The sequence below is a fragment of the Pristiophorus japonicus genome, chromosome 2, assembly GCF_044704955.1.
Source record: "Pristiophorus japonicus isolate sPriJap1 chromosome 2, sPriJap1.hap1, whole genome shotgun sequence".
Lineage (NCBI taxonomy): Eukaryota > Metazoa > Chordata > Chondrichthyes > Pristiophoridae > Pristiophorus > Pristiophorus japonicus.
In genome coordinates, this window is record NC_091978.1 from 116924805 (window position 1) to 116951530 (window position 26726).

At 44.3% G+C, this 26726-nt stretch overlaps 1 protein-coding gene across 1 annotated transcript in view; it reads left to right on the forward strand.

Moving 5' to 3' along the window:
• Window positions 1–26726, forward strand: part of mtrex (Mtr4 exosome RNA helicase) — a 266450-nt gene that overhangs the window by 174682 nt on the left and 65042 nt on the right. The window contains exons 19-22 of the mRNA XM_070868803.1: window positions 7237–7365; window positions 11712–11822; window positions 12064–12252; window positions 15563–15726. Coding sequence (XP_070724904.1) covers window positions 7237–7365; window positions 11712–11822; window positions 12064–12252; window positions 15563–15726 — 593 coding nt within the window. The remainder of the gene's footprint in view (window positions 1–7236; window positions 7366–11711; window positions 11823–12063; window positions 12253–15562; window positions 15727–26726) is intronic.

Below are 26726 nucleotides of genomic sequence, written 5' to 3' on the forward strand. Positions count from 1 at the left end.
CTTGATAAAGTGCAACATCCCCATCGACACCTGGGAATCCCTGACCAATAACCGCCCTAAGTGGAGGCAAAGCATCCGGGAGGGTGCTGAGCACCTCGAGCCACATCGTTGAGAGCATGCAGAAAACAAGCGCAGGCAGCGTAAGGATCGCGTGACAAACCAGGCTCCCCACCCACCTTCCATGCCATCTCCGTACTAATCCCATCCAGAGACATGTATTCCCTCTAAACTGCTGACTACATAACTTCCCTTCCTGGCTCCCATGTTATCTGACATTGTAAATGCTTCCCTTTCTTCAGGCACTGTTTTTTCCCACTCTCCCGACCTCATCCCCTCCCTTTCAAAGTAACTCTTCAAAAAAAAAGAACAGCCTCAACCTATCGCTCCTTGCAACATATCAGCCGATCTCCAAGGTCCTTGAACATATTGTCATCTCTCAGAACCATTTCCATCCTCCAGAAACTCCCAGTTTTCATCTCCCCAATCAGGTTTATGCCCCTCCCACAGCACTGAAATGGCTCTCTCTGGCCATTACATTCTCTGTGACAATGGTGTAATATTACGCCTTATTCTCTTCAACCTACTATAGCCGCAGACATGGTCAACGGCACTATACTTTCCAAACACTCTCCTCTGTTGTCCAGCTCAGGGTTTTATTTGTATTCGTTCATGGGATGTGGGCGTTGTTGGCAAGGCCAGCACTTATTACCCATTCCTAATTGACATTGAGAAGGTGCTGGTGAGCCGTCGTCTTGAACTGCTGCAGTCCGTATCGTTGGGGAGGGAGTTCCAGCATTTTGACCCAGTGACGATAAAGGATCGGCAATATATCCAAGTCAGGATGGGGTGTGACTTTGGAGGGGTTCTGAGAAGTGATGGAAGTCCAATGCACTTGTTACCCATGTCCTTCCAGGTGGTAGAGGTCACGGGTTTGGGAGGGGCTGTCGAAGAAGCCTTGGCAAGCTGCTGCAGTGCATCTTGTAGATGCTGCAGCCCTGGTGCGCTGATTGTGGAGGGAGTGAATGTGGTGGTGGATGGGCACCTAATCAAGTTGGCTGCTTTGTCCGGGATGGTGTTGAGCTTCTTAATTGTTGTTGAAACTACACTCATCCAGGCAAGTGGAGAGTATCCCATCACACTCCTGATTTGTGCCTTGTAAATGGTGGAAAGGCTTTGGGGAGTCACGAGGTGAGACACCCGCCGCAGAATACCCAGCCTCTGACCTCTTTTTGTTTCCACAGTATATATGTGGCTGGTCCAGTTAAGTTTCTGGTCAATGGTGACCCCCAGGGTATTGATGGTGGGGAATTTGGTGATGGTAATACCGTTAAATGTCATGCAGCGGTGGTAAGACTCTTCTGTTGGAGATAGTTATTGCCTGGCACTTGCGTGGCGTAAATGTTACTTGCCACTTATCATCCAAAGCCTAAATGTCATCTGGGTCTTGCTACATGCGGGCAAGGACTGCTTTATTATCTGAGGAGTTGCGAGTGGAACTGAACATTGCAATCATCAGCGAACATGCCCACTTCTGACCTTATGATAGAGGGAAGGTCATTGATGAAGCATCTGAAGATGGCTGGGCCGAGGACACTGCCCTGAAGAACTCTTGCAATGACGTCCGGGTACTGTGATTATTGGCCTCTAACAACCACAACCATCTTCCTATGTGCTAGGTATGACTCCAGCCAGTGGAGAGTTTTCCCCCAATTCCCTTTGACTTCAATTTTACTTGGGCTTCTTAATGCCACATTCAGTCAAATGCTGCCTTGATGTCAAGAAAAACTTGGATTTATATAGCACCTTTCACGACCACCAGACGCCTCAAAGCGCTTTACAGCCAATGCAGTACATTTTGGAGTGTGGTCACCGTTGTAATATAGGAAACGCGGCAGCCAATTTGAGCACAAGCAAGTTCCCACAAACAGCAGTGTGATAATGACCAGATAATCTTTCTTTGTTATGTTGATTGAGGGATAAATATTGGCCAGGACACCAGGGAAAACTCCCCTGCTCTTCTTTGAAATAGTGCCATCAGATCTATTATGTTCACTTGAGCGAGCAGGCGGGGGCCTTGGTTTAACATCCGAAAGACAGCACCTCCGATGGTGCAGTGCTCCCTCAGCATTGCACTGGAGAGTCAGCCTAGATTTTCTTTGTGCTCAAATCCCTGGAGTCACTGTAGAGCAATCACTCACCTCACCTGGAATTCTGCTCTTTTCTCCATGTTTAGACCAAGGCTGTAATGAGGTCTAGAGGCACGTGGTCCTGGTGGCACCCAAACTGAACATCGGTGAGCAGGTTATTAGTGAGTAAGTGCCGCTTGATAGCACTGTCGACGACAACTTCCATCATTTAGATCATTGAGAGTATGCTGATGGGGTGGTAATTGATCAGATTGGATTTATCCTGCTTTTTGTGGACTGGACATACCTGGGCAGTTTTCCACATTGTTGGGCAGATGCCACTGTTGTCGCTGTACTAGATTAGCTTGTCTAGAGACGCAGCTAGTTTTGGAGCACATGCCTTCAGCACAACAGCCGGGATGTTGTCAGGGCCCAAAGCCTTTGCTGTATCCAGTGCGCTCAGCCGTTTCTTGATAGCACATGGAGTGAATTGAATTGGCTGAAGACTGGCTTCTGTGATGTGGGACCCTCAGGAGGAGGCCGAGGTGGGTCATCCACTCAGCACTTCTGACTGAAGATGGTTCCAAACGCTTCAGCCTTGTCTTTTACGTGCTGGGCTCCGCCATCATTGAGGATGGGGATGTTCATGGAGCATGAAACTCTTTTTGGAGCCCAAAAGGTTAGTTTACAGGTGCAGCAGGTAATCAGGAAGGCAAATGAAATGTTGGCCTTCATTGCGAAAGGGATGTAGTACAAAAGCAGGGAGGTGTTGCTGCAACTGTATAAGGTATTGGTAAGGCCGCACCTGGAGTACTGCGTGCAGTTTTGGTCACCTTACTTAAGGAAGGATATACGAGCTTTGGAAGGGGTACAGAGACGATTCACGAGGCTGATTCGAGAAATGAGGGGGTTACCTTATGATGATCGATTGAGTAGACTGGGTCTTTACTCGTTGGAGTTCAAGAAGGATGAGGGGTGATCTTATAGAAACATTTAAAATCATGAAAGGGATAGACAAGATAGAGGCAGAGAGGTTGGTGGGGGAGACTAGAACTAGGGGGCACAGCCTCAAAATACGGAGGAGCCAATTTAAAACCGAGTTGAGAAAGAATTTCTTCTCCCAGAGGGTTGTGAATCTGTGGAATTCTCTGCCCAAGGAAGCAGTTGAGGCTGGCTCATTGAATGTTTTCAAGTCAAAGATAGATAGATTTTTAAGCAATAAGGGAATTAAGGGTTACGGGGAGAGGGCGGATAAGTGGAGCTGAGTCCACGACCAGATCAGCCATGATCTTATTGAATGGCGGAGCAGGCTCGAGGGGCTAGATGGCCTACTTCTGTTCCTAATTCTTATGTTCTTATGTTCTTCCTCCTCCTGTTAGTTGTTTAAGTGTCCACCACTATTCATAACTGCAGAGCTTTGAATCTGATCTGTTGGTTGTGCAATTGCTTCGCGCTGTCGATAGCATGCTGGTTGCACTATTTAGCATGCATGTAGTCCTGAGTTGCACATTGGCACCTCATCTTTAGGTACACCTGATGCTACTCCTAGGAATCTAACATGCTCTGGTGGAATACTTAATATCTCATGATATCGCCTTCTTAGCTTGGTGTTCATCTTTTCCTTACACATCTGTGAAGCACCTTGAAGCCACTATATAATGCAAAAACATGGTTGGACAACTTATTATGGTGTGTGAGGGATACTTTCATTCAGCAAATGTCAAATATCCTGTTATGATTTGGTGGCACTCTAAATACCTTATCTCATTCTCTACACACGTATCCATTTCCACAGGAAAAGCTACACTCCCTGTGAACTGAAATGTGACCTTATGCGCCAAGGAAACTGGGCTAGCAGACCACAGGATGGACTATTAACATATAGCAATGCGGTGCACACTGAAAATAATATGGAGTGCCACCATAAGCTCCTAATTTCTCCTAGTAACAAGCAAGCAATAGTCTGCCAGGCCATATATTTCAGACTGCAAATCAGGAAATAAGTTTATTGAGGCAAACAAGCAAAAGGAAACACCGTATATTTCACTGGATTATAACTTTACTTAACTTATTATCTCTGTTTCAAAATAACAAAATGAAATGTATCAAAGCTGTCATGGATTTCAGAAATAGCTCTCTTAATTGAATTAATGAAACCACAAACTACTCGAGCTTGGACAGCTTTAATTCAGAAGCTTAACTGGGTCAGCCATGTCAACACTGGCTCATCTACTGTCCATCATCTACAGTGCTTATGGCAAGAGTGTGATGGAATACTCTCCCGAATAGGTGCAACACTAAGATGCTTAGCTGTGTTCAGGAAAGAGCAGTTTGCTCTTGGTGCCCCTGCCACTGAATTCAGTATCCACTCTCTTTACCAGTGATTCACTGGCTCAGTATGTATGATGTACAGGATCCTCTGCAGCAACTCACCAATGTTTGTTCAACAGAATCTATCTTCCGGGACCTCTTGCACAGAGAACAGCAATATCATTTGAACACCATCACCTCCAAACTGTGCTCCATCTTGACTTGAACATGCATTGCTGTTCCTTTATCATTGTCAGATCAATACTGCAATTCCCGCAATACTAACAATCATTATGTGGGAGTACCATCAGCACAAGTACTGCAGCAATTCAAGAAGGCGGCCCATACTTTCTTTGGGTAACTGGGGATGGACAATAAAGGGCAACCTTGCCAGCGGCTCCCAGATCCCAAGAACAAATTTAAAAAACATATCTTTGCAAGGTTTTACCTCCGACCAAACTGTTATGGAGCTCATTGTTTACCACCACCTGTACAGCAGTACAGCAAGAAGGGAATTTTGTAACAGGGAAAAGGTTTCAGTATTTATTTCTTATCAAGTGAGCTCTAAGCATGGAGCTGAGGATCCACACCCTGGATAAAATGCCTCGACAGCAAACTCTCAGCATCTGGTGGGTCAGCAATCCCAAATGATAGTGTGTGTGTCTCTCAGCCTGGTAATTTTTTTGAACAGTTGCACCTTTCCAGCCAAAGAGCAAATAAACAATGGCTACCTATTATCTATCTATCTCTTAACTGATTAATTGCCAAATGAAAAAAACCTTGCTAGTTAGTTACAGATGGTTTTATCTCCAGTATTGTAAGCTATAAGGCAAAAATCTTCCACCTCCCATACCTCGTTTATGGCCAGCCCATTTTCTCAACTGTAATTACAGACCTCCGAGAAGAAAGGGAACTCTGAAAGTCACACACTTTTTTATATAGCTGTGTTTGCAGTAGAAAATCTGGCTTAGATTACAGCTGGCAGTAAAAAGTTTTTTTCCGTTAAAGAGCAACTTCTCCCTGAATTTATTTAATCAGTGACAACTACTTGATGAGTAGCCACAAATGTTCCCTTATTATTTATGATGGTTATTTTAAGAAAACACTGTACAACCTGAAATGCAGCATCTAAAGAATAGCTCTGTGCTACCATTTTTCTCAACAAACTCCCAGACACTGCTCACCCTAAGGTTTAAAAAAAATGCTCAAATGAACAACTGATACTTCCAACATCAATGGCTCATACCTACAACTTATATGGCTAAATGATGAGGTTAGGAATCTATGCTTGTCACAACTACTATTGCCATGAAATATTGGGAAGACTGAACCCAATGTCCCCAATGCAAACTCCATTCCCTAGCCACTGACTCCATCCCTCTCCCTGGCAACTGTCTGAACCGAACTGTTCGCAAACTTGATGTCATATTTGACCCTGAGATGCGCCTCCGACCACACATCCGCCCTATCACCAAGAACGCCTATTTCCACCTCCAGGACATTGCCCGGCTCTGCCCCTGCTGAAGCCCTCATCATGCCTTTGTTTATCTCTAGACGTGACTGTTCCAACGCACTCCTGGCTGGGCTATCACATTCTACCCGCCGTCATTCAAAACTGCTGGCTGTTTCCTAACTCGCACCAAGTCCCGTTCACTCATCCCCTTTGTGCTCACTGACACTGCTCCAGGTTAAGCAACGCCTCATAGAATCATAGAATGGTTACAGCACTGAAGGCCATTCAGCCCGTTGAGCTCGTACCGGCTCTCTGCTTGTCCCACTCCACTGCCCTTTCCCCGTAGCTCTGCAAATTCTTTTCCTTCAGAAAATTATCCAATTCCCTTTCGAAAGATAAGATTGGGTCTGCCTCCACCACCCTTTCAGGAAGTGTATTCCAGATCTTAACCACTCGCTGCATTAAAAAAGCAATTTCTTATGTCGCCTTTGCTTCTTTTGGCAATCACCTTAAACCTGTGTCCTCTGGTTCTCGACCCTTCTGGGAACAATGGGAATTCCCCCCCCCCCCCAATAACCTCTCTCCTTCCCTTTCTTCCTTTAAGATGCTCCTTAAGACCTTCCTCTATATCTGCCCTAATGTCTCCTCCTGTGGCTGTGTCAAATTTTGTTTCAGAATGCACCTGTGAAGCACTGTGGGGCATTTTACTGTGTTACATGCGCTATATGAATACAAATTGTTATTTCCTGCTTCAATGTGCATAACCTTGCAGCAATCGGATTTAAAATTCATCTGCCATTACTTAGAACAAAATATTGATTTGTTCCACATCTTTTTGAATGCAGTCATCCATAGAATCATCATCTGACCACAGTTTGATCGCATCAGCAATTTTCTTAGATTGCAATAAATACATTCCTCCAAAAAGTGCATTCCTCCATATCAATTTATCAATCGTATAAACAATACAGAACACAAAACATATCCCACTAGATCTCCAGTTGTCAATGACCCAACTTAGAGCTTTTTGTTTTATCACTACTTCAAATCTAGTAAGCCTCTTCACCATTAATTCAACAAATCCTGTCATACAGCTTTATTACATTTACAAACACTTTGTGATATTAATTTAATAATATCATAGCTTCACAAGTAGACATCTGGGTTCTAAAATCTTTGTGTTGGAAGTCTTTTTTTTAAACTTGGTAGTTTTATTCAGATGTTTAGTTTCTTTATGATTTGCAGGATATCTATACAGGGTGATAGAAAATATATGTAAATATTAAAAATATACTGAAAGGAATTTAAACTCTGGTTACATTTTTGCATCCTTGTTCATATTCACAGCCAAATACAGGAGAGCTGGATCCCTTGTATGTGGTGGAAGTTTTATTGCACTGCAGTAAGGACAGTGTGAAGCTTGCAGCATCAGAGGCAGCAAAACCAGCAAAACCAGGAGAGAAAGGGGAGATGCAGGTTTGTGGATTGCAGTTCATTTCAAGACAGTTGAAGACAATATTAATATAATAATGTCCTATGAGGAGAGATTGAGTAGACCAGGCCTATATTCCCTAGCGATTAGTTGAATGAGAAGTGATCTCATTGTAACATAAAATTCTTACAGGGCTTGACAGGGTAGATGCTGGGAGGATCTTTTCTCTGGCCGGGCAGTCTAGAACTAGGGGTCACAGTCTCAGAATAAATGGTCGTCCATTTAGGACTGATGAGAAATTTCTTCATTGAAAAGGTTGTGAATCTTTAGAATTCTCTGCCCCAGAGGGCTGTGGATGCCCAGTCGTTGAGTATATTCAAGACCGAAATCGATAGATTTTTGGATATTAATGGAATTGAGGGATATGGGAATAGTTGGGGAAGATGGAGTTGAGGTTGAAGATCAGCCATGATCTTATTGAATGGCAGAGCAGGCTCAAATGGCCAATAGCTGCTCCTATCTCTGTGTAACAGGCTGGGTACTCTAATTAGTGGCTCACTCTCCTAACCCCTCAAAACCGGTCTCACCATCTACAATTCTCAGGGCAGGTGTGTGATGGAACAATCATCAGTTGCCTGGATGAGGGCATCTGCAACAATACTCGAAGCTTAACCCCATCCAGAATAAAGAAGTTCACTTGATTGGTATCTTTGTCACCACACTTAATCTCCATCCCCTTCATCACCAACGTACTATTGCTGCGTTGTGTATTATCTATAGGATGCACTGCAGCAATGCACCAAGGTTACTTTGAAAGTATCCTCCCTACAATCTCAACCACCAAGAAGGACAAGAGCAGCAATATCTCAGGAACACCATTCCCTCCCAAATTCCCTTCCAAATTACACACCATCCTGACTTGGACATTTATTGTAGTAAATTCATCATTGCTGGTCAATATCCTCGATTTGCCTTCCTAATATAATTGTGGGAGTATCATCATAGTCCACATCCTGAGAAGGAATTTAAAAAAAATCTTATTACCTCAACATGTTCCCGTACTAATGAATTACATATAAACAAAGAAACAATTAATTTCATATTCATTTACCGAGTCCAAATGACACCAGTGATGTGTGCTGACACAAGTTAAATGTGAAGTTCTTTAGACAGCCTCACAGTTCTATCACTCTAGCATTAGTGTACCAAACTACTGGTGCACCCAACACTCTGTTCAGCTAGAAATTTTGAAAGGACTGGAATCTGAAAACTATAATTACTCCTATGCAAAATTTGTCATACTACATCCTGGAGGCCATTTTTGTCCAGAATTGCCATCCTTGTGTTAAACTAGAGTAACTTTAAGGCTGACAATCCTTTGGTTAAATGAGGTTAATTGTTTGGCTGTCCTTTTCTGGGCAGAGCCAAGTACCAGAGCAGAGAAGTGATACCTGCATTATATAATTTGAGTATACTCCAGTTTAAATCTGGCTTCTGTTTGAGGTAATGGCAAAAAATTGCGGTCGAAGGCTTCCTGCAGGAGGATGCCTCCGACCAAAATTTTTTGTACAAAAGTACCTACCTGGTGGTCCCGGAGGAATGAATACTTGCACTCCGAGGCCTAGATGCGCGGCCCAGCAAGGAGGCCCACGTATTCCTGGAGCGTATGCGCATCCTGGGATCAAATGGGCCTGGACCACCAATCACAATGTTGTACAGGTAGAACGGCCAAAATCCAGAGTTCTAAAAACCGGAATTGTCCGAAAACCGGACATTGTGCAGATTGCAAGAGTCGTTGTCCGAATCCGGAAATATTGTCCGTAAACCGGACTTTTAAGCTGTACATACCTTTTTCCAAGTAGGAATCCCAAAAAATACGCAGTCCGGCCTGGCCTCGACGTTGACGTATTCGGGCTGTCGGATGTAATGCTCCGAAATCCAGAAATACACGAAGGTCGGCCCAAGGGTTTCCGGATTCGGGACATCGGATTGTCGCCGAAATCCGGAAATAACCGAAAATAGTCCATGAGGTTTCCGGATTCGGGACGTCGGATTTTCTTTTCCAAAATCCGGAAATACCCGAAAATCAGTTCCAGGGGTTTCTGGATTCGGGACATCGGATTTCTTCTCCAAAATCCGGGGAAACCCGAACACCGGAATGGCCTCGGTCCCGAGGTTTCCGGTTTCAGAACATTATACCTGTATTGTACGGAGAGATCTTATTGAGGTGTATAAAATTGTGAGGGGCCTAAATAGAGTGGATAGGAAAGACCTATTTCCCTTAGCAGAGGGGTCAATAACCAGGGGGCATAGATTTAAAGTAATTAGTAGGAGATTTAGAACATAAGAAATATGAGCAGGGAGTAGGCCATTCGACCCTTCGAGCCTGCTCCACCATTCACAAAGATCATGGCTGATTTAATCTTGGCCTCAACTCCACTTCCCTGCCTGCTCCACATAACCCTTGACTCCCTTATTGTTCAAAACCCTATTTGAGGGGAAAGAAATTCACTCAGAGGGTGATGTGGGTATGGAACTCAATGCCTAAAAGGGTGGTAGAGGCAGAAACCCTCCCACTTTTTAAAAACTACTTGGATATGCACTTGAAGTGCTGTAACTTACAAGGCTACGGACCAAGAGCTGGAAAGTGGGATTAGGCCATTTCGGCTCATCATGTCGGACGGAGCGGACATGATGGGCCAAAATGGCCTCCTTCCATGCTGTAAATTTTTATGATTTCTATTCTCATTCATAGTAATGGGAAATGAGAATACCCCAATATTAAAAAAAACATGTCACTTTTTTTTAAATTAATAGAAATTGCATTACATTTTTTGCATTATATTTTTAATATAAAAATAGAAAAAATAAATGTATTTACTTATCTATTAAAACTCCTACGCTGGTCAAAGCTGGCCTTATGCCTGCTTTTACCAGACATACGAGTTTGAAGGACATTCGTGAGGCAAGAGTTGGGCAAATAGCCCAAATATCCATCCATGAAGGCCCTTCTCCTGGGGATGCATGCGATGTGTCAAAAGGCCACAAGTGGCAGGTTCAGGCGCATGCACTTCACGCACCTAAATCCAGAAGGTGCGAGGCCTCTTTGGCTGAGTGCGCACATTATATGCACCCAGAGAGGTCGCAATTTCAGGGCCAATATGAATATTGCCTAAACTTAAATCCAGCATGGAAAGAAAAATGTAGAGGAAAATTAAACTCATCGAATCCAAATGATCAATTTTGTTGAATAATTTATTTTCTTTGGTGATTCTAGGTGATCAGGCAACTGTATTTTTTTAAAAAAGTCGTCTTACTCTTTAATTCTTTGTGTCAGTATCCTTTGTCTTGTATTGTTTCCTTCTCTGACTCTCATACATTGCACTGTATCATTTTTTAAATTTGTCTCTGATTCTTTATTATATTTTTTTCCATCTCTGTCTTTACACTGGTCATATTTTTCTTCTGTTGTGCTATGTATGCCTCTCACAGACATGTTACTTTACCTATTTACTCAATGTGTACCTTTTTTGTGGTCATCTTTGTGTCTGACAAGTGGTTTAGAGTCTCCAAATACATTCTTAAGAATCTCCAAACCAAGCTATTGAGAAATCCACGTAAGGAGTTTATATGTATTCCCAATTTGGAGCTTGCCTGCTCTTTCTCTTTTGGGACACGTTCCACTTAGCTAACTCCAAAGAGTTTAGGTGCAGGTCAGCAAGTGCCGAGTTTAGGGACCCACGTTAGGGTACAAAATCAATATACTAAGTCACAATGTTGGGTGCTCCCCGCCCTCTGGAAAGTCAGCACCTTTCATTGAACTAATTCTGTAGACTTAAGTACGCATTTTTCAGGACCAACATATTTAATTTTGGTTCATTTGTATTTTTAGCTGCATATGAAAATATGGTCATTTTTTTTTCTCTCATTTTTTAATCTGATCGGTTTACCTGGTTTTATTTTTGATATTACTGGTGCATCTTCAGCCACTTGAGTTATTAGACATCCCTTTGTGCATGAAACAGCCAAAAAAACATGCACAAAATGACAGTTGGCAGATGAAATGAGAGAAGCACTCTCCAACTATCCTTTGCATGTTAGATCTATGCTGCATTGTCAGTGCCCCAAGTTTGCATGGTTAGATGGAGATTAAACAAATGCCGCCTGTGCCTGATTTTATCTCGCATAGTCCGTTCTTCTGATTCTGCAGTGAGTTTCTTTGTGCTTTCTCTTCCAAAGTTGCAAGTGGATGTATAGATTTAGCAGGATATTCATTCCTTTTTTGTATACTCTTTTTTTTTGCCAATTCCATTCGATAGAACAGTTTTTTGTGTTTTGTGAACTTGGCTACAATGTAATGTTGCTTTACTCATTACCTTTTATTCAATAGGTTGTTCCTATCCTGCTTCACTTAATAACAGCTATCAGTAGTGTGCGTCTATATATTCCAAAAGACCTGAGACCACTGGACAATAGGCAAAGTGTTTTGAAATCGATACAGGTAAATTACTTTATACAGTAGCTTATTTGAGATTCTGTGGATTCTAGTTTGCATCCTACTCGCAGCTCTCTCAGTTTCATACGAAACCACATTAAATTTTAAATGATTGCAAGAGGTTTTGGAGAAAATGGGCAGAAGATTTTTTTAAATTCTATTTAAAATATATTTTCAGACGAAGCTTTATAACACTGTCACAGAAAGTTTGCAGTTGGTGTATTCCTAACATTGCTTTGTGTTTTAGGAAGTACAGAAAAGATTTCCTGATGGTGTACCTTTATTGGATCCAATTGATGATATGGGAATCAAAGATCAGGGACTGAAGAAAGTAATCCAGAAAATTGAGGCTTTTGAGCACCGAATGTATTCACATTCTATGCACAGTGACTCAAATTTGGAAACTGTCTACAGACTTTGTGAGAGGAAAGCACAGGCAAGTGATCTACATTGAGTGACACCTTGTTGATGAGGATTTAAAAAAAATTGTGGCTATGAAATAGTGTTTATGGAAATCTATGCGGTACCTGTAAATTTTGGCACCCTAATGCATTGAAATATGATTTAATTTGTGTCCATCTGTTTTTTTTTAGCAATGTCTTGTGTTTAGAAAAATAATTTTAACTACTGTTTATTCAAAAATAACTGTTGAGCAGCGTGGGCTAGTTATGTGTCTGAAGAGCAAATTATTATTTACATCAAATATCAAAAGAACATAATAGGAGCAGGCGATTTATCCCCTTGGGCCTGCTCTGCCATTCAGTAAGATCATGACTGAAGTTCTTCCTCAACTCCACTTTCCTGCACTGTCCCCATATCCCTTGATTCTCTTAATATCCCAAAGTCTTTCAATCGCTGTCTTGAATATACTCAACGATTGAGGCTCCACATGCCTTTGGGGTCGAGAATTCTAAAGATTCACCACCATCTGAGTGAAGAAATTTCTCCTCATTTCAGTCCTAAATGGCCGACCCCTTATTGTGAGACTGTGACCCCTGGTTCTAGACTCCCCAGCCAGAAGAAACATCTTCCCTGCATCTACCCTGTCAAACCCTGTAAGAATTTTGTATGTTTCAATGAGATCACATTCTTCTAAACTCTAGAAAATATAAGCCTTTTCTACTCAATCTCTCCTCATAGGACAATTGCCCCCCCCCCCCCCCCCCGCCATCCCAGGAATCAATCTCGTGAACCTTCATTGCACTCCCTCTATGGCAGGTGTATCCTTCCTTGGGTAAGGAGACCAAAACTGTACACAATATTCCAGATGCGGTCTCACCAGGGCCCTATATAATTGCAATGACGTTTTTACTCTTATACTCAAATCTTCTTGTAATAAAGGTCAACATACCATTAGCTTTCTTAATTGCTTGCTGTACCTGCATATTAACTTTCAGTGACTCTTGTTCAGAGGGACCTGGGTGTCTTTGTACACCAACATTTCCTAATCTCTCACCATATCCCCTTGAAGCCTTTTTTCATCCTCCTCACAACTTACATTCCCACCTAGCTTTGTATCATCAGCAAACTTGGATATATTACAGAGAGTAGGAATAAATGGGTAATTTTCGGATTGGCAGGCTCTAACTAGTGGGGTACCGCAAGGATCAGTGCTTGGGCCCCAGCTATTTACAATCTATAGCAAGCTAGCTACAAAACAGAAAACAGAGTAGGGTTAAGGAAAGCTACTCATGCTGTCAGCATTTGTGGAGAGAAAAACAGAGTTAATGGGGCTAAGTTTCCACAGGAGTTGCTCCTATTTTTTTTGGAGCAACTAGTTTTTTTTGGAGTATCTTAAAAATCGCAATTCTCCACATTTAGTTTGCTCCAGTTTCAGTGAGTTAGTTCAGTTTCTTTTTAGTTTTTTTTTTGTTCAAAAGGGGGTGTTACCAGCCACTTACGCCTTTTTGGCCATTTAAGCAAGTTTAGACAGCCAATAGTTACTCCAAACTAACTTAGGCCAGCGTATGTGTCCACTTTTGGGCACTTAGAAAAACCATGCGGACACTTGAGAAATCAGGCGCAGGTAGCCAGAGATGGGGGGGTGGGGTGGAGGGAAGCTCGAGGATTTTCCAAAGCACTAAACACCTTCAACATTAAAAAAGCATAAGTACATTTAAAGCATAAGTACATTTAAAGCACTAAGCACTAAACAAAGCAATACATTTAAAGCACCAAGCACGAAACAAAGCACAAAAATAAGCATTCAATAACAAATAGAAAATACAAGGAAAGCACCAAGACTTATAAAGCACTAAAGAAAGCACAAAAAATAATAAGCAATTAATTAACGAACAAAAAATAGAAGGAACCCTACACCTAAAGCACCAAGACCAAAGTAATAAGCAATCAATCAATCAGTAACAAATAAAAAATAGAAGTCCTACCTTTATGCGAAGGGAAGGCAGCGGGCCGCCGATGAGGGAGAGGGGTGGGGGGAATGAGAGGGGAAGGAGGATGAGGGAGGAGGGGGGAAGGAGGATGAGGGAGGAGGGGGGAAGGAGGATGAGGGAGGAGGGGGGAAGGAGGATGAGGGAGGAGGGGGGAAGGAGGATGAGGGAGGAGGGGGGAAGGAGGAGAAGGGGGAGAGAGAGAGAGGAGGAGGGGGGGGAGAGAGCGAGTGGAGGGGTGGCGAGAGAGAAAGGGGGGGAAGAGAGAGGAGGAGGGCGAGGGGGGGGGGGGCAACGTTAAACAGACGAGTCTGCCCAGGTCCCATTCTACTCGCGTCTTGACTCCAATCTCTTTGCTTTCCTGGTACCCCCACCCCGAACATCTTCGAGACAATCCCAAGGAGCACTCGATGGCCTCCGTCATCCTCCTTCTTGATGGTCACTTTTGTCAGCTCCTTCTCCCTTTCTTGTTTGGCTTTCTGTTCCCAGGATCTCCTGTCTCCGATGATGGACATTGCCGCCTGTTCCCTCGCAGGTCGCGGCGGGGGAGCCCATTCGGCCAGGGCTAGGGGCGGCGTGCTTCAGTCTTTCCCACGCAGCCTGCAGCACGCGCACACACAATCTGGGGGCGAGGAGCTACTGCACATGCGCGCACACTCGAGCGCGCATGTGCAGAGGTCCCGGCACTGTTTTCAGCGCTGGGACCTGGCTCCGCCCCCCGCAGGTTCTGCTGCGCTCCGCCGAGTCTGAAAGAGGCCTAATGAGCGTGTAGAATACCACGGTAAGGATTAGGCATGCTTTCTGTTCCAGAAAGTCGGCGGACCTCATGGAAGTGCGCCGTTCTAAGGGTCGGTGGAACCTTGGCCCCAATGTTTCAGGTCGATGACCTGCATTCAAGGTCTACTTGCCAGATTTCCTATGCTTCGCTCCTCGTCTGCTATTCTGCTGAAACCATTTCAATAACCATCCTCTGAACCTAATTTTGTTTCTATACTTGACTCAATAACACCTCATTTTGCCTTGCACCATCATCACTTGTGTCATTTAATCACTCCAGCCCTCCACTCTGCCACAGACCTCTCCCTTGGTTTCCTTCACTTCCGCACCCCCATTTTCTCTGCACTTGCTTAAAAGTTGTTCATCTGTAACATCTTGCAGTTCTGATGAAAATTCATCGACCTGACAGGTAAACAAAAATATATGTTCCATAAAACTGTGAAAAACTTGATTGAACTTTGAAGGAAAGCATTGTAACACTTATAGATGCATAATTGCTTTGAAATTGGCATGTGTAGATTGTGCCACATATTAAACTTTAATTGCATATATTGAATGTTCATTTTTCTGCATATATAGATTGCTGGAGATATCAAAGCAGCAAAGCGGGAACTGAAGAAAGCTCGAACAGTTTTGCAGATGGATGAACTGAAATGTCGTAAACGAGTGATCAGACGATTAGGCTTTGCCACTTCGTCTGATGTTATCGAAATGAAAGGACGAGTTGCTTGTGAAATAAGCAGGTCAGGCATTAAGAAAGCTAGTAATCCCAATTTATATTATGTGCACTTTCTGAACACACTAGGCTTGTTTCACTTTGAATTGCATTATTTTCCACGTCTCAATTATTGCTATAATTTCCGAGGGCAGCATCTCCATTATAAGCGCACACTTTCTCCTTCATTCATAGACAAACTTAAAAAACCTCAGTTGCAAATGTTACTGATGTAACATGAAGCTTTGGTGCAGTTTTGAATGTTTAGTACTCCTTTATGGTGCATTTATACTACAACTTGAGTATCAGTGTGCAGCAAATTTGCTTTCTTCCAACATTGCAGTTACAGTCGTAATGCTGCATAAATTCAGAGCTTACATGCTTCACATTAGTCAGTTTTTAACATCTGGTTTACATTACACAATTTAGCATCTATACAAAACTGAAACTGCTTTACCCCAGTACTAAACTGGTAGTGTATATGGTTGGGGCTTCTATTTGAGAAAAACCGTGTGACAACAGCATTATAAGCCACCGTCTGAAATGTTAGTTTATATATTGTTTTTAATGTTCATAGGTGCTGAAATGCACAATGTTAACTCCGCATTGGAAGTGAAAATTTAAGAATCGGGGTCTGAATAATATGTGCGCAGAGGAGTCACTGCCTTCGGAGCAGTCTTTGGCACTGTTTGATGTAGCCACCTCTAATCTGGAGAGCTTAAACCAACAAATTGTCTCAGTGGCTTATTTCTCAAAAGAGCGGGTCTTTGGCCGTTCAGCCCATTCTTGAGATTTCCCGAAAGCTATGCTTTCACAAACTTCCTCAAAAGCAAAGAAGTTCCTTGACTAGGCCTTTTTGGTCCCTCACCGTATTCCTTTTCCTCTTCTGATTGGCATCCACTGTTTTGTCCTCCTTAATACAAAGTGCTCTGAGATAGAATTAATGGCCCCAAGTTTCCACATGATTTGCTCCTGATTTTTAGGAGCAACTGGTGTAGAACGGAGTATCTTAGAAATCGGAATTCTCGTCATTTAGTTTGCTCCAGTTCTAGTCAGTTAGAACAGTTTCACTTTGGAACAGAATTTTTTTTCAAAAGGGGGCGTGTCTGGCCACTTACGCCTGTTTTCAAAGTTTCGTCAGTGAAAACTTACTCCAAACTAACTTAGAATGGAGTAAGTGAAGATTTTTGTACGCTCGAAAAAACCTTGTTTACACTTTAGAAAATCAGGCGTAGGTTACAAATCAGGCGTAGGGAATGGTGGGGGGGTGTTTAAAGAGAAGTTTACAAACATTAAACACTTCAGTTTTACAAATAAAGAGCCATCATCAATAATAAATGATAAATGCATCAATAAATCAACCAATAAATCAATCAAAAAAATGTAATAAATAATTTTTTTTTTAAATCAATAAATAAAACATTTTCTACTTACCGACTGCAGCACCGGGAGCCCTCCAACAGCGTGCTGGGATGCCCCCCTCAGTGTGTCTCTGTCAGTGTCTCTATCTCTCTGTCTGTGCGTCTGTCAGTGTCTGTGTTTCTGACAGCGAGAGAGGGGGGGGAGCAGAGGGAGAGGAGGGGGAGGGAGGGAGAAGGGGGAGAAAGGAGATTGGGGGGGGGAAGGAGATTGGGGGGTTGGGGGGGGGGAAGGAGAAGGGGGAGGGAGGCTGAGCGGGCTGGGCCCAAGACTTCGGGCAGGGCCCGTCCCCAGCACCAGATTTACAGGTAGGTGACGGGTCGGGGGGGGATGGTGGGAGGGAGGTCGGTTCGGTTCGGGTCGGGGGGAGGGAGAGGGAGGTCAGGTCGGATCCAGTCCCGGGGGGAGCGGGTGTTGGGGGCGGGGGGGGGGGGGGGAGGGGCGGGTGTCGGGTCCGGTCCGGGGGTGGTGGGGGGGGGGGGGGTCGGGTCCGGTCCGGGGGCGGGGGGGGGGGGGGGGGGGCGGGAGCGGGTGTCGGGTTCGGTCCGGAAGCGGGAGTCGAGTCGGGTCAGGAGGAAGCACTGGGGCTGGCCGTGGGAGGAGCCTTATGCACGCAGACCCAGTGAGGCCATTCGGCCAGGGCTAGGGAATGCGTGCTTCGGCCCCTCCCACACAGTTTCGGGCGCCTGGAGCTACTGCACTTGCGCGCCCACTGTAGCGCGTATGTGCAGAGGTCCCGGCACTGTTTTCGTCGCAGGGACCTGGCTCCGCCCCCTACAGCTCCTGCTGCGCTGTGCCGAGGGCCAGAGGACCTGCAGGGAGGTGGAGAATCTGGAGGATTTTTTTAGGCGCACTTTGTGGCGCGAAAATCGGGTGTCCAGGTCGGGACTGCGCCGTTCTAGGCGCGGCTCGAAACTTGGGCCCATTGAATTTAATAGCAGAGAAAGAGGCCATTTGGCCTATTGTGCCCATGCCAGCTCTGATAGAACTATCTACTTACTCTCCTTCCTGTTTTCCAGATCCTTTTTTTTTAAAAAAAATTAAAAATCTGATATTTGCTCACTTCTCTCTTAAAAGCTTTTATAGATTCTATTTCAACCATTGTTTTTATAGAATGTTTCATATCTAAAATAAATGACATTAAAAAAAATTCTCCTAAACTCTCCTATTCTTATGGTGATAAATTTACCCCATCTGTCTCATCATCATAGGCAGTCCCTCGAAACGAGGATGACTTGCTTCCACGCCAATAAGGGATGAGTTCACAGGTGTTTCAAAGTTCCAGATCCTGAACTAATATTCCAGATCCCGAACTACATCTTGAAGGGTACATCTATCTATTAACTCACTGACAGCTACAAATACTTTTTCCTCATTTACCTTTTCAAAGCCCCTCACTTACGTGATTTTAATCACTTAACTCTCTTAACCTTCTTTGTTCTAATGTTAATACCTTCATCTACTCTCTCCATGGCCATGACCGCTTTCCTAAAGCAAGGCGCCTTTTCCGTCTACTAGATTATGGCTGATCTGTACCTCGATACCATTTACCCACCTTATGAGTTTTTAAAAATTCAATTTACCCCGCATGAGTTCCAGATTACTGCTACCCTTTGTGCGGAAAAAGTGCTTCCTGATTTCACTTCTAAATGGCCTAGCACTAATTTTAAGATTGTGCCCTCTTGAATAGTTTCTCTATCATTGTAAAAGCAGATTATCTGATCATTGGTATGAGACGTGAATTGGCTAGAATAGACTGGCGAGTGATACTTAAAGGGTTGACGGTGGATAGGTAATGGCAAGCATTTAAAGATCACATGGATGAACTTCAATAATTGTACATCCCTGTCTGGAGTAAAAATGAAACGGGGAATGTGGCTTAACCGTGGCTAACAAGGGAAATTAAGGATAGTGTTAAATCCAAGGAAGAGGCATATAAATTGGCCAGAAAAAGCAGCAAACCTGAGGATTGGGAGAATTTTGTAATACAGCAGAGGAGCACAAAAGGTTTAATTAGGAGGGGGAAAATAGAGTATGAGAGGAAGCTTGCTGGGAACATAAAAACTGACTGCAAAAGCTTCTATAGATTTGTGAAGAGAAAAAGATTAGTGAAAACAAACGTAGGTCCCTTGCAGTCAGATTCAGGTGAATTTATAATGGGGAACAAAGAAATGGCGGACCAGTTAAACAAATACTTTGGTGCTGTCTTCATGAAGGAAGACACAAATAACCTTCTGGAAATACTAGGGGACCGAGGGTCTAGTGAGAAGGAGGAACTGAAGGAAATCCTTATTAGGTGGGAAATTGTGTTAGGGAAATTGATGGGATTGAAGACCAATAAATCTCCGGGCCTGATAGTCTGCATCCCAGAGTACTTAAGGAAGTAGCCCTCGAAATAGTGGATGCATTGGTGATCATTTTCCAACAGTCTATTGACTCTGGATCAGTTCCTATGGACTGGAGGGTAGCTAATGTAACACCACTTTTTGAGAAAGGAGGGAGAGAGAAAATGGGTAACTATAGACCGGTTAGCCTGACATCAGTAGTGGGGAAAATGTTGGAAACAATTATTCTTGATGAAATAGCAGCACATTTGGAAAGCAGTGACGGGATCGGTCCAAGTCAGCATGGATTTATGAAAGGGAAATCCTGCTTGACAAATCTTCTAGAATTTTTTGAGAATGTAACGGGTAGAATGGGCATGGGAGAACCAGTGAATATGATGTATTTGGACTTTCAAAAGACTTTTGACAAGGTCCCACACAAGAGATTGGTGTGCAAAATTAAAGCACATGGTATTGGGGGTAATATACTGACGTGGATTGAGAACTGGTTGGCAGACAGAAAGCAGAGAGTCGGGATAAACGGGTCCTTTTCAGAATGGCAGGCAGTGACTACTGGGGTACCGCAGGGCTCAGTGCTGGGACCCCAGCTATTTATATTAATGATTTGTATGAGGGAATTGAGTGCAATATCTCCAAGTTTGCAGATGACACTAAGCTGGGTGGCGGTGTGAGCTGTGAGGCGGACGCTAAAAGGCTGCAGGGTGACTTGGACAGGTTAGGTGAGTGGGCAAATGCGTGGCAGGTGCAGTCTAATGTGGATAAATGTGAGGTTATCCACTTTGGTGGCAAAAACACAAAGGCAGAATATCTGAATGGCAGCAGATTAGGAAAAGGGGAGGTGCAGCAAGACCTGGGTGTCATGGTACATCAGTCATTGAAAGTTGGCATGCAGGTTCAGCAGTTGGTGAAGAAGGCAAATGGTATGTTGGCCTTCATAGCTAGGGGATTTGAATATAGGAGCAGGGAGGTCTTACTGCAGTTGTACAGGGCCTTAGTGAGGCCTCACCTGGAACATTGTGTTCAGTTTTGGTCTCCATATCTGACGTTCTTGCTATTGAGGGAGTGCAACGAAGGTTCACCAGACTGATTCCCGGGGTGGCAGGACTGACATATGAGGAGAGACTGGATCGACTGGGCCTGTATTCACTGGAGTTTAGAAGGATGAGAGGGGATCTCATAGAAACACACAAAATTCTGACAGGACTGGACAGGTTAGATGCAGGAAGAATGTTCCCGACGTTGGTGAAGTCCAGAACCAGGGGACATAGTCTAAGGATAAGGGGTAAGCCATTTAGAACTGAGTTGAGGAGAAACTTCTTCACTCAGAGAGTTGTTAACCTGTGGAATTCCCTACCGCAGAGAGTTGTTGATGCCAGTTCACTGGATATATTCAAGAGGGAGTTAGATATGGCCCTTACGGCTAAATGGATCAAGGAGTATGGAGAGAAAGCAAGAAAGGGGTACTGAAGTGAATGATTAGCCATGATCTTATTGAATGGTGGTGCAGGCTCGAAGGGCCGATTGGCCTACTCCTGCACCTATTTTCTATGTTTCTATTATCGCATTGCTATTCATTGGACCTTGCTGTGCGCAAATTGGCTTTCATGTTGCCTACGTTACAGCGACTATAAAACTACTGGATTGGCTGTAAAGCACGTTGGGGCGCCCTGAGGTCGTGAAAGGCACTATATAAATTGTTAGCTCTTTCTTTCTCTTTCGTTTTCTCTCTCCTTTTTTTTTTTTAAGTACAGTACCTTGATTTGATCACATCTCAACACTTCCTCGGCGGCGGGGCCCCGCCCGAACAGCACCTCGACAGCGGGGACCCCCCCTCCTTTTTCTGACATTACGAAATCTGGAAATACCCGAACCTGGGCTCGGGTGTTTCCGGATTCGTGACATTCCAAAATCCGGCAAAAAGCAAATTCCGGAACGGCCTCGGTCCCGAGGAGTCCAGATTTGGGACGCTGCACCTGTACTTGCCTTGGACGGGGTGCAACAAGGGTTCACTAGATTGATTCCTGGGATGAGAGGGCTGACCAATAAGGACAGATTGAGTAGAATGGCCCTATATTCTGTGCAGTTTACAAGAATGAAAGGTGATCTCATTGAAACATATTAAGTTATCTACCCTGTCAAGTTTTCTGAGAGGACGTTTCCCCTCAATGGAGAATCTAGAACTAGGGGTCATAGGGCTCACTTTTCCCCTGCGCCATTTTTTTGCCATACGCCGCTTTTTTTGACGACTACGTGTGCGGGAAATGCATCTGCCTCCAGCTCCTGATGGACCGCATTGCGGCACTGGAGCTGCGGGTGGATTCACTCTGGAGCATGCACGATGCTGAGAATGACATGAATAGCACGTTTAGCGAGTTGGTCTCACCGCAGGTAAAGGGTACACAGCCAGATAGTAAATGGGTGACCAACAGGAAGAGAAGTGCAAGGAAGGTAGTGCAGGGGTCCCCTGCGGACATCCCCCTGCAAAACAGATACACCGCTTTGGGTACTGTTGAGGGGGATGATTCATCAGGGGAGGGCAGCAGCAGCCAAATTCATGGCACCGTGGGTGGCTCTGCTGCACAGAAGGGCAGGAAACAGAATGGGAGAGCTATAGTGATGGGGGATTCGATTGTGAGGGGAATAGATTAGGCGTTTCTGCGGCTGCAACCGAGACTCCAGGATGGTATGTTGCCTTCCTGGTGCAAGGGTCAAGGATGTCACGGAACGGTTGCAGGACATTCTGAAAAGGGAGGGTGAACAGCCAGTTGTCGTGGTGCACATAGGTACCAACGATATAGGTAAAAAACAGGATGCGGTCCTTCGAGACGCATTTAGGGAGCTAGGAGCTAAATTTAAAAAGTAGGACCTCAAAAGTAGTAATCTCAGGATTGCTACCAGTGCCATGTGCTAGTCAGAGTAGGAATCGCAGGATAGCTCAGATGAATACGTGGCTTGAGGAGTGGTGCAAAAGGGAGGGATTCAAATTCCTGGGACATTGGAACCGGTTCTGGGGGAGGTGGGACCAGTACAAACCGGACGGTCTGCACCTGGGCAGGACCGGAACCAATATCCTAGGGGGAGTGTTTGCTAGTGCTGTTGGGGAGGAATTAAACTAACATGGCAGGGGGATAGGAACCTATGCAGGGAGACAGAGGGAAATAAAATGGAGGCAGAAGCAAAAGATAGAAAGGAGAATGATAAAAGTGGAGGGCAGAAACCCAAGGCAAAAAACAAAAAGGGCCACATTACTGCAAAATTCTAAAGGGGCAAAATGTGTTAAAAAGACAAGCCTGAAGGCTCTGTGCCTCAATGCGAGGAGTATTCGGAATAAGGCGGATGAATTAACTGCATAGACAGAAGTTAATGGATAAGATGTAATTGGCATCATGGAGACATGGCTCCAGGGTGACCAAGGCTGGGAACTCAACATCCAGGGGTATTCAGCATTTAGGAAGGATAGACAGAAAGGAAAAGGAGGTGGGGTGGCGTTGCTGGTTAAAGAGAAAATTAATGCAATAGTAAGGAAGAACATTAGCTTGGATGATGTGGAATCGGTATGGGTGGAACTACGGAATACCAAAGGGCAGAAAACGCTAGTGTGAGTTGTGTACAGACCACCAAACAGTAGTAGTGAGGTTGGGGACAGCATCAAACAAGAAATAAGGGATGTGTGCAATAAAGGTACAGCAGTTATCATGGGCGACTTTAATTTACATATTGATTGGGCGAACCAAACTGGTAGCAATGCGATGGAGGAGGATTTCCTGGAGTGTATTAGGGATGGTTTTCTAGACCAATATGTTGAGGAACCAACTAAAGAGCTGGCCATCCTAGACTGGGTGATGTGTAATGAGAAGGGACTAATTAGCAATCTTGTTGTGCGAGACCCCTTGGGGAAGAGTGACCATAATATGGTAGAATTCTTCATTAAGATGGAGAGTGACACAGTTAATTCGGAAACTAGTGTCCCAAACTTAAGGAAAGGTAACTTCGATGATATGAGGCATGAATTGGCTATAATAGACTGCAAATGATACTTAAAGGGTTGACGGTAGATAAGCAATGGCAAACATTTAAAGATCACATCGCTGAACTTCAACACTTGTACATCCCTGTCTGGAGTAAAAATAAAACGGGGAAGATGGCTCAACTGTGGCTAACAAGGGAAATTAAGGATAGTGTTAAAACCAAGGAAGAGGCATAGAAATTGGCTAGAAAAAGCAGCAAACCTGAGGACTGGGAGAAATTTACAATTCAACAGAGGAGGACTAAGGGTTTAATTAAGAGGGGGGAAATAGAGTACGAGAGGAAGCTTGCAGAGAACATAAAAACTGACTGCAAAAGCTTCCATAAATATGTGAAGAGAAAAAGATTAGTGTCGACATATGTAGGTCCCTTGCAGTCGGATTCAGGTGAATGTATAATGGGGAACAAAGAAATGGCAGACCAATTGAACAAATACTTCGGTTCTGTTTCACAAAGAAAGACACAAACAACTAACCTTCCGAATGTACGAGGGACAGTGGGTCGAGTGAGAAGGAGGAACTGAAGGATATCCTTATTAGGCGGGAAATTGTGTTAGGGAAATGGATGGGATTGAAGGCCGATAAATCCCTGGGGCCTGATAATCTGCATCCCAGAGTACTTAAGGAAGTGGCCCTAGAAATAGTGGATGCATTGGTGATCATTTTCCGACAGTCTATCGACTCTGGATCAGCTCCTATGGACTGGAGGGTAGCTAATGTAACACCACTTTTTTAAAAAGGAGGGAGAGAGAAAATGGGTAATTATAGACCGGCTAGCCTGACATCAGTAGTGGGGAAAATGTTGGAATCAATCATTAAGGATAAAATAGCAGCACATTTGGAACACAATGACGGGATCGGTCCAAGTCAGCATGGATTTATGAAAGGGAAATCATGCTTCACGAATCTTCTGGATTTTTTGAGGATGTAACTAGCAGAGTGGACAAGGGAGAACCAGTGGATGTGGTGTATTTGGACTTTCAAAAGACTTTTGACAAGGTCCCGCACAAGAAATTGGTGTGCAAAATCAAAGCGCATGGTATTCGGGGTAATGTACTGACGTGGATAGAGAACTGTTTGGCAGACAGGAAGCAGAGAGTCGGGATAAACGGATCCTTTTCAGAATGGCAGGCAGTGACTAGTGGAGTGCCGCAGGGCTCAGTGCTGGGATCCCAACTCTTTGCAATTTACATTAACGATTAGGATGAAGGAATTGAGTGTAATATCTCCAAGTTTGCAGATGACACTAAACTGGGTGGCGGTGTGAACTGTGAGGGGAACGCTAAGAGGCTGCAGGGTGACTTGGACAGATTAGGTGAGTGGGCAAATGCATGGCAGATGCAGTACAATGTGGATAAATGTGAGGTTATCCATTTTGGGGGCAAAAACATGAAGGCAGAATATTATCTGAATGGCGGCAGATTAGGAAAAGGGGAGGTGCAACGAGATCTGGGTGTCATGGTTCAACAGTCATTGAAGGTTGGCATGCAGGTACAGCAGGCGGTGAACAAGGCAAATGGTATGTTCATAGCTAGGGGATTTGAGTATAGGAGCAGGGAGGTCTTACTTCAGTTGTACAGGGCCTTATTGAGGCCTCACCTGGAATAGTGTGTTCAGTTCTCCTAATGTGAGGAAGGACGTTCTTGCTATTGAGGGAGTGCAGCGAAGGTTCACCAGACTAATTCCAGGGATGACTGGACTGTCATATGAGGAGAGACTGGATCTACTGGGCCTTTATTCACTGGAGTTTATAAGGATGAGAGGGGATCTCATAGAAACGTATAAGATTCTGACAGGACTAGACAGGTTAGATGCGGGAAGAATGTTCCCGATGTTGGGGAAGTCCAGAACCAGGGGACACAGTCTTAGGATAAGGGGTAGGCCATTTAGGACTGAGATGAGGAGAAATTTCTTCACTCAGAGAGTTGTTAACCTGTGGAATTCCCTGCCGCAGAGTGTTGTTGATGCCAGTTCATTGGATATATTCAAGAGGGAGTTAGATGTGGCCCTTACTGCTAAGGAGATCAAAGGGTATGGTGAGAAAGCATGAAAGGGGTACTGAGGGAATGATCAGCCATGTTATTGAATGGCGGTGCAGGCTCAAATGGCCTATTCCTGTACCTATTTTCTATGTTTCTATGTAACTTAAAATATCCATTTCCTCAGTTTCTGTGCCAGCATAACTCGAGTAATTCCAATTTTTTTCAGTTGGTATATTTTTGAGTCGTAGGGTGCATAACCTGATGCTTGCTCCAGTTTTTCAGATTTATGCAAGTTTGGACAACTTGCATTTTTCCGAGGATGGCGTATGTGACCACTTACAAAAAACCTTCTGGACACTTGAGAAAAACCAGCGCACATTGAAAAATCAGCACAGAAAGACGCCATTGTTTTTATGCAAAGTTTTAGAGGGAGTCAAGAAGGCAAAGAATATGCATCATGAAGCTTTATTTTTTCAAACTCAAAACTGAGAAAATGGAAGTCTAATTTTGGATTTTTTTCAAAGTGCCAGGCCACCACTGAACTGCTCCTCACTGGACTCGAGGGTCAGAGCGTCGGCCGACAGAATCGCTCCCTCGCCCGGACACAGGCTAGAGGCTTGGCTTCAAAAGAAGCTCAGGGTGGGTGAGTGGGTCGGGGGGAGGGAGATGGTGGAATCCGAACTGAAGGGATGAGAAGCCTTACAGTATACAGCAGCTTCAAAAGAAGCCCGTGGGGGGCACTGGGTGTTTGCTGAGCCCCTGTGCCCGGGCGAGGGAGAGATTCTGCAGGCCGACCATCGAGCCTGGTGAGGAGACGTTCAGTCGGTGGTAGGGTGGTACTTTGAAAAAAATTTAAAATTAAAGCATTGCATTACACTTCGTTGCCCCAAATGTCCTCATTGAATGCCTAGCTTCCCATTCTAAGCAAGCCTATTGCGCATGCGCATACCAGGGTGTGGTCCATACTCGAGCGTCGACCTTTGGGCGAGAGAGAGAGAAGAGAAGCTTTAACTCCTTGTCCTACTGTTTTGAGCTTCTTGCAAAGATACAATATAATTATGGGGACAGTATTGACAATGCCATACCTTGTGCAAGCCTTCTGCATGATGGGGCTACGGAGGAAACGATTGATTCAACGTCATCCCATGAGGAACCTGAAAGCACATAGAATGATAGAAACATAGAAATTTATAGCGCAGAAGGAGGCCATTTTGGCTCATCGTGTCCATGCCGGCCGACAAAGAGCCGCACAGCCCT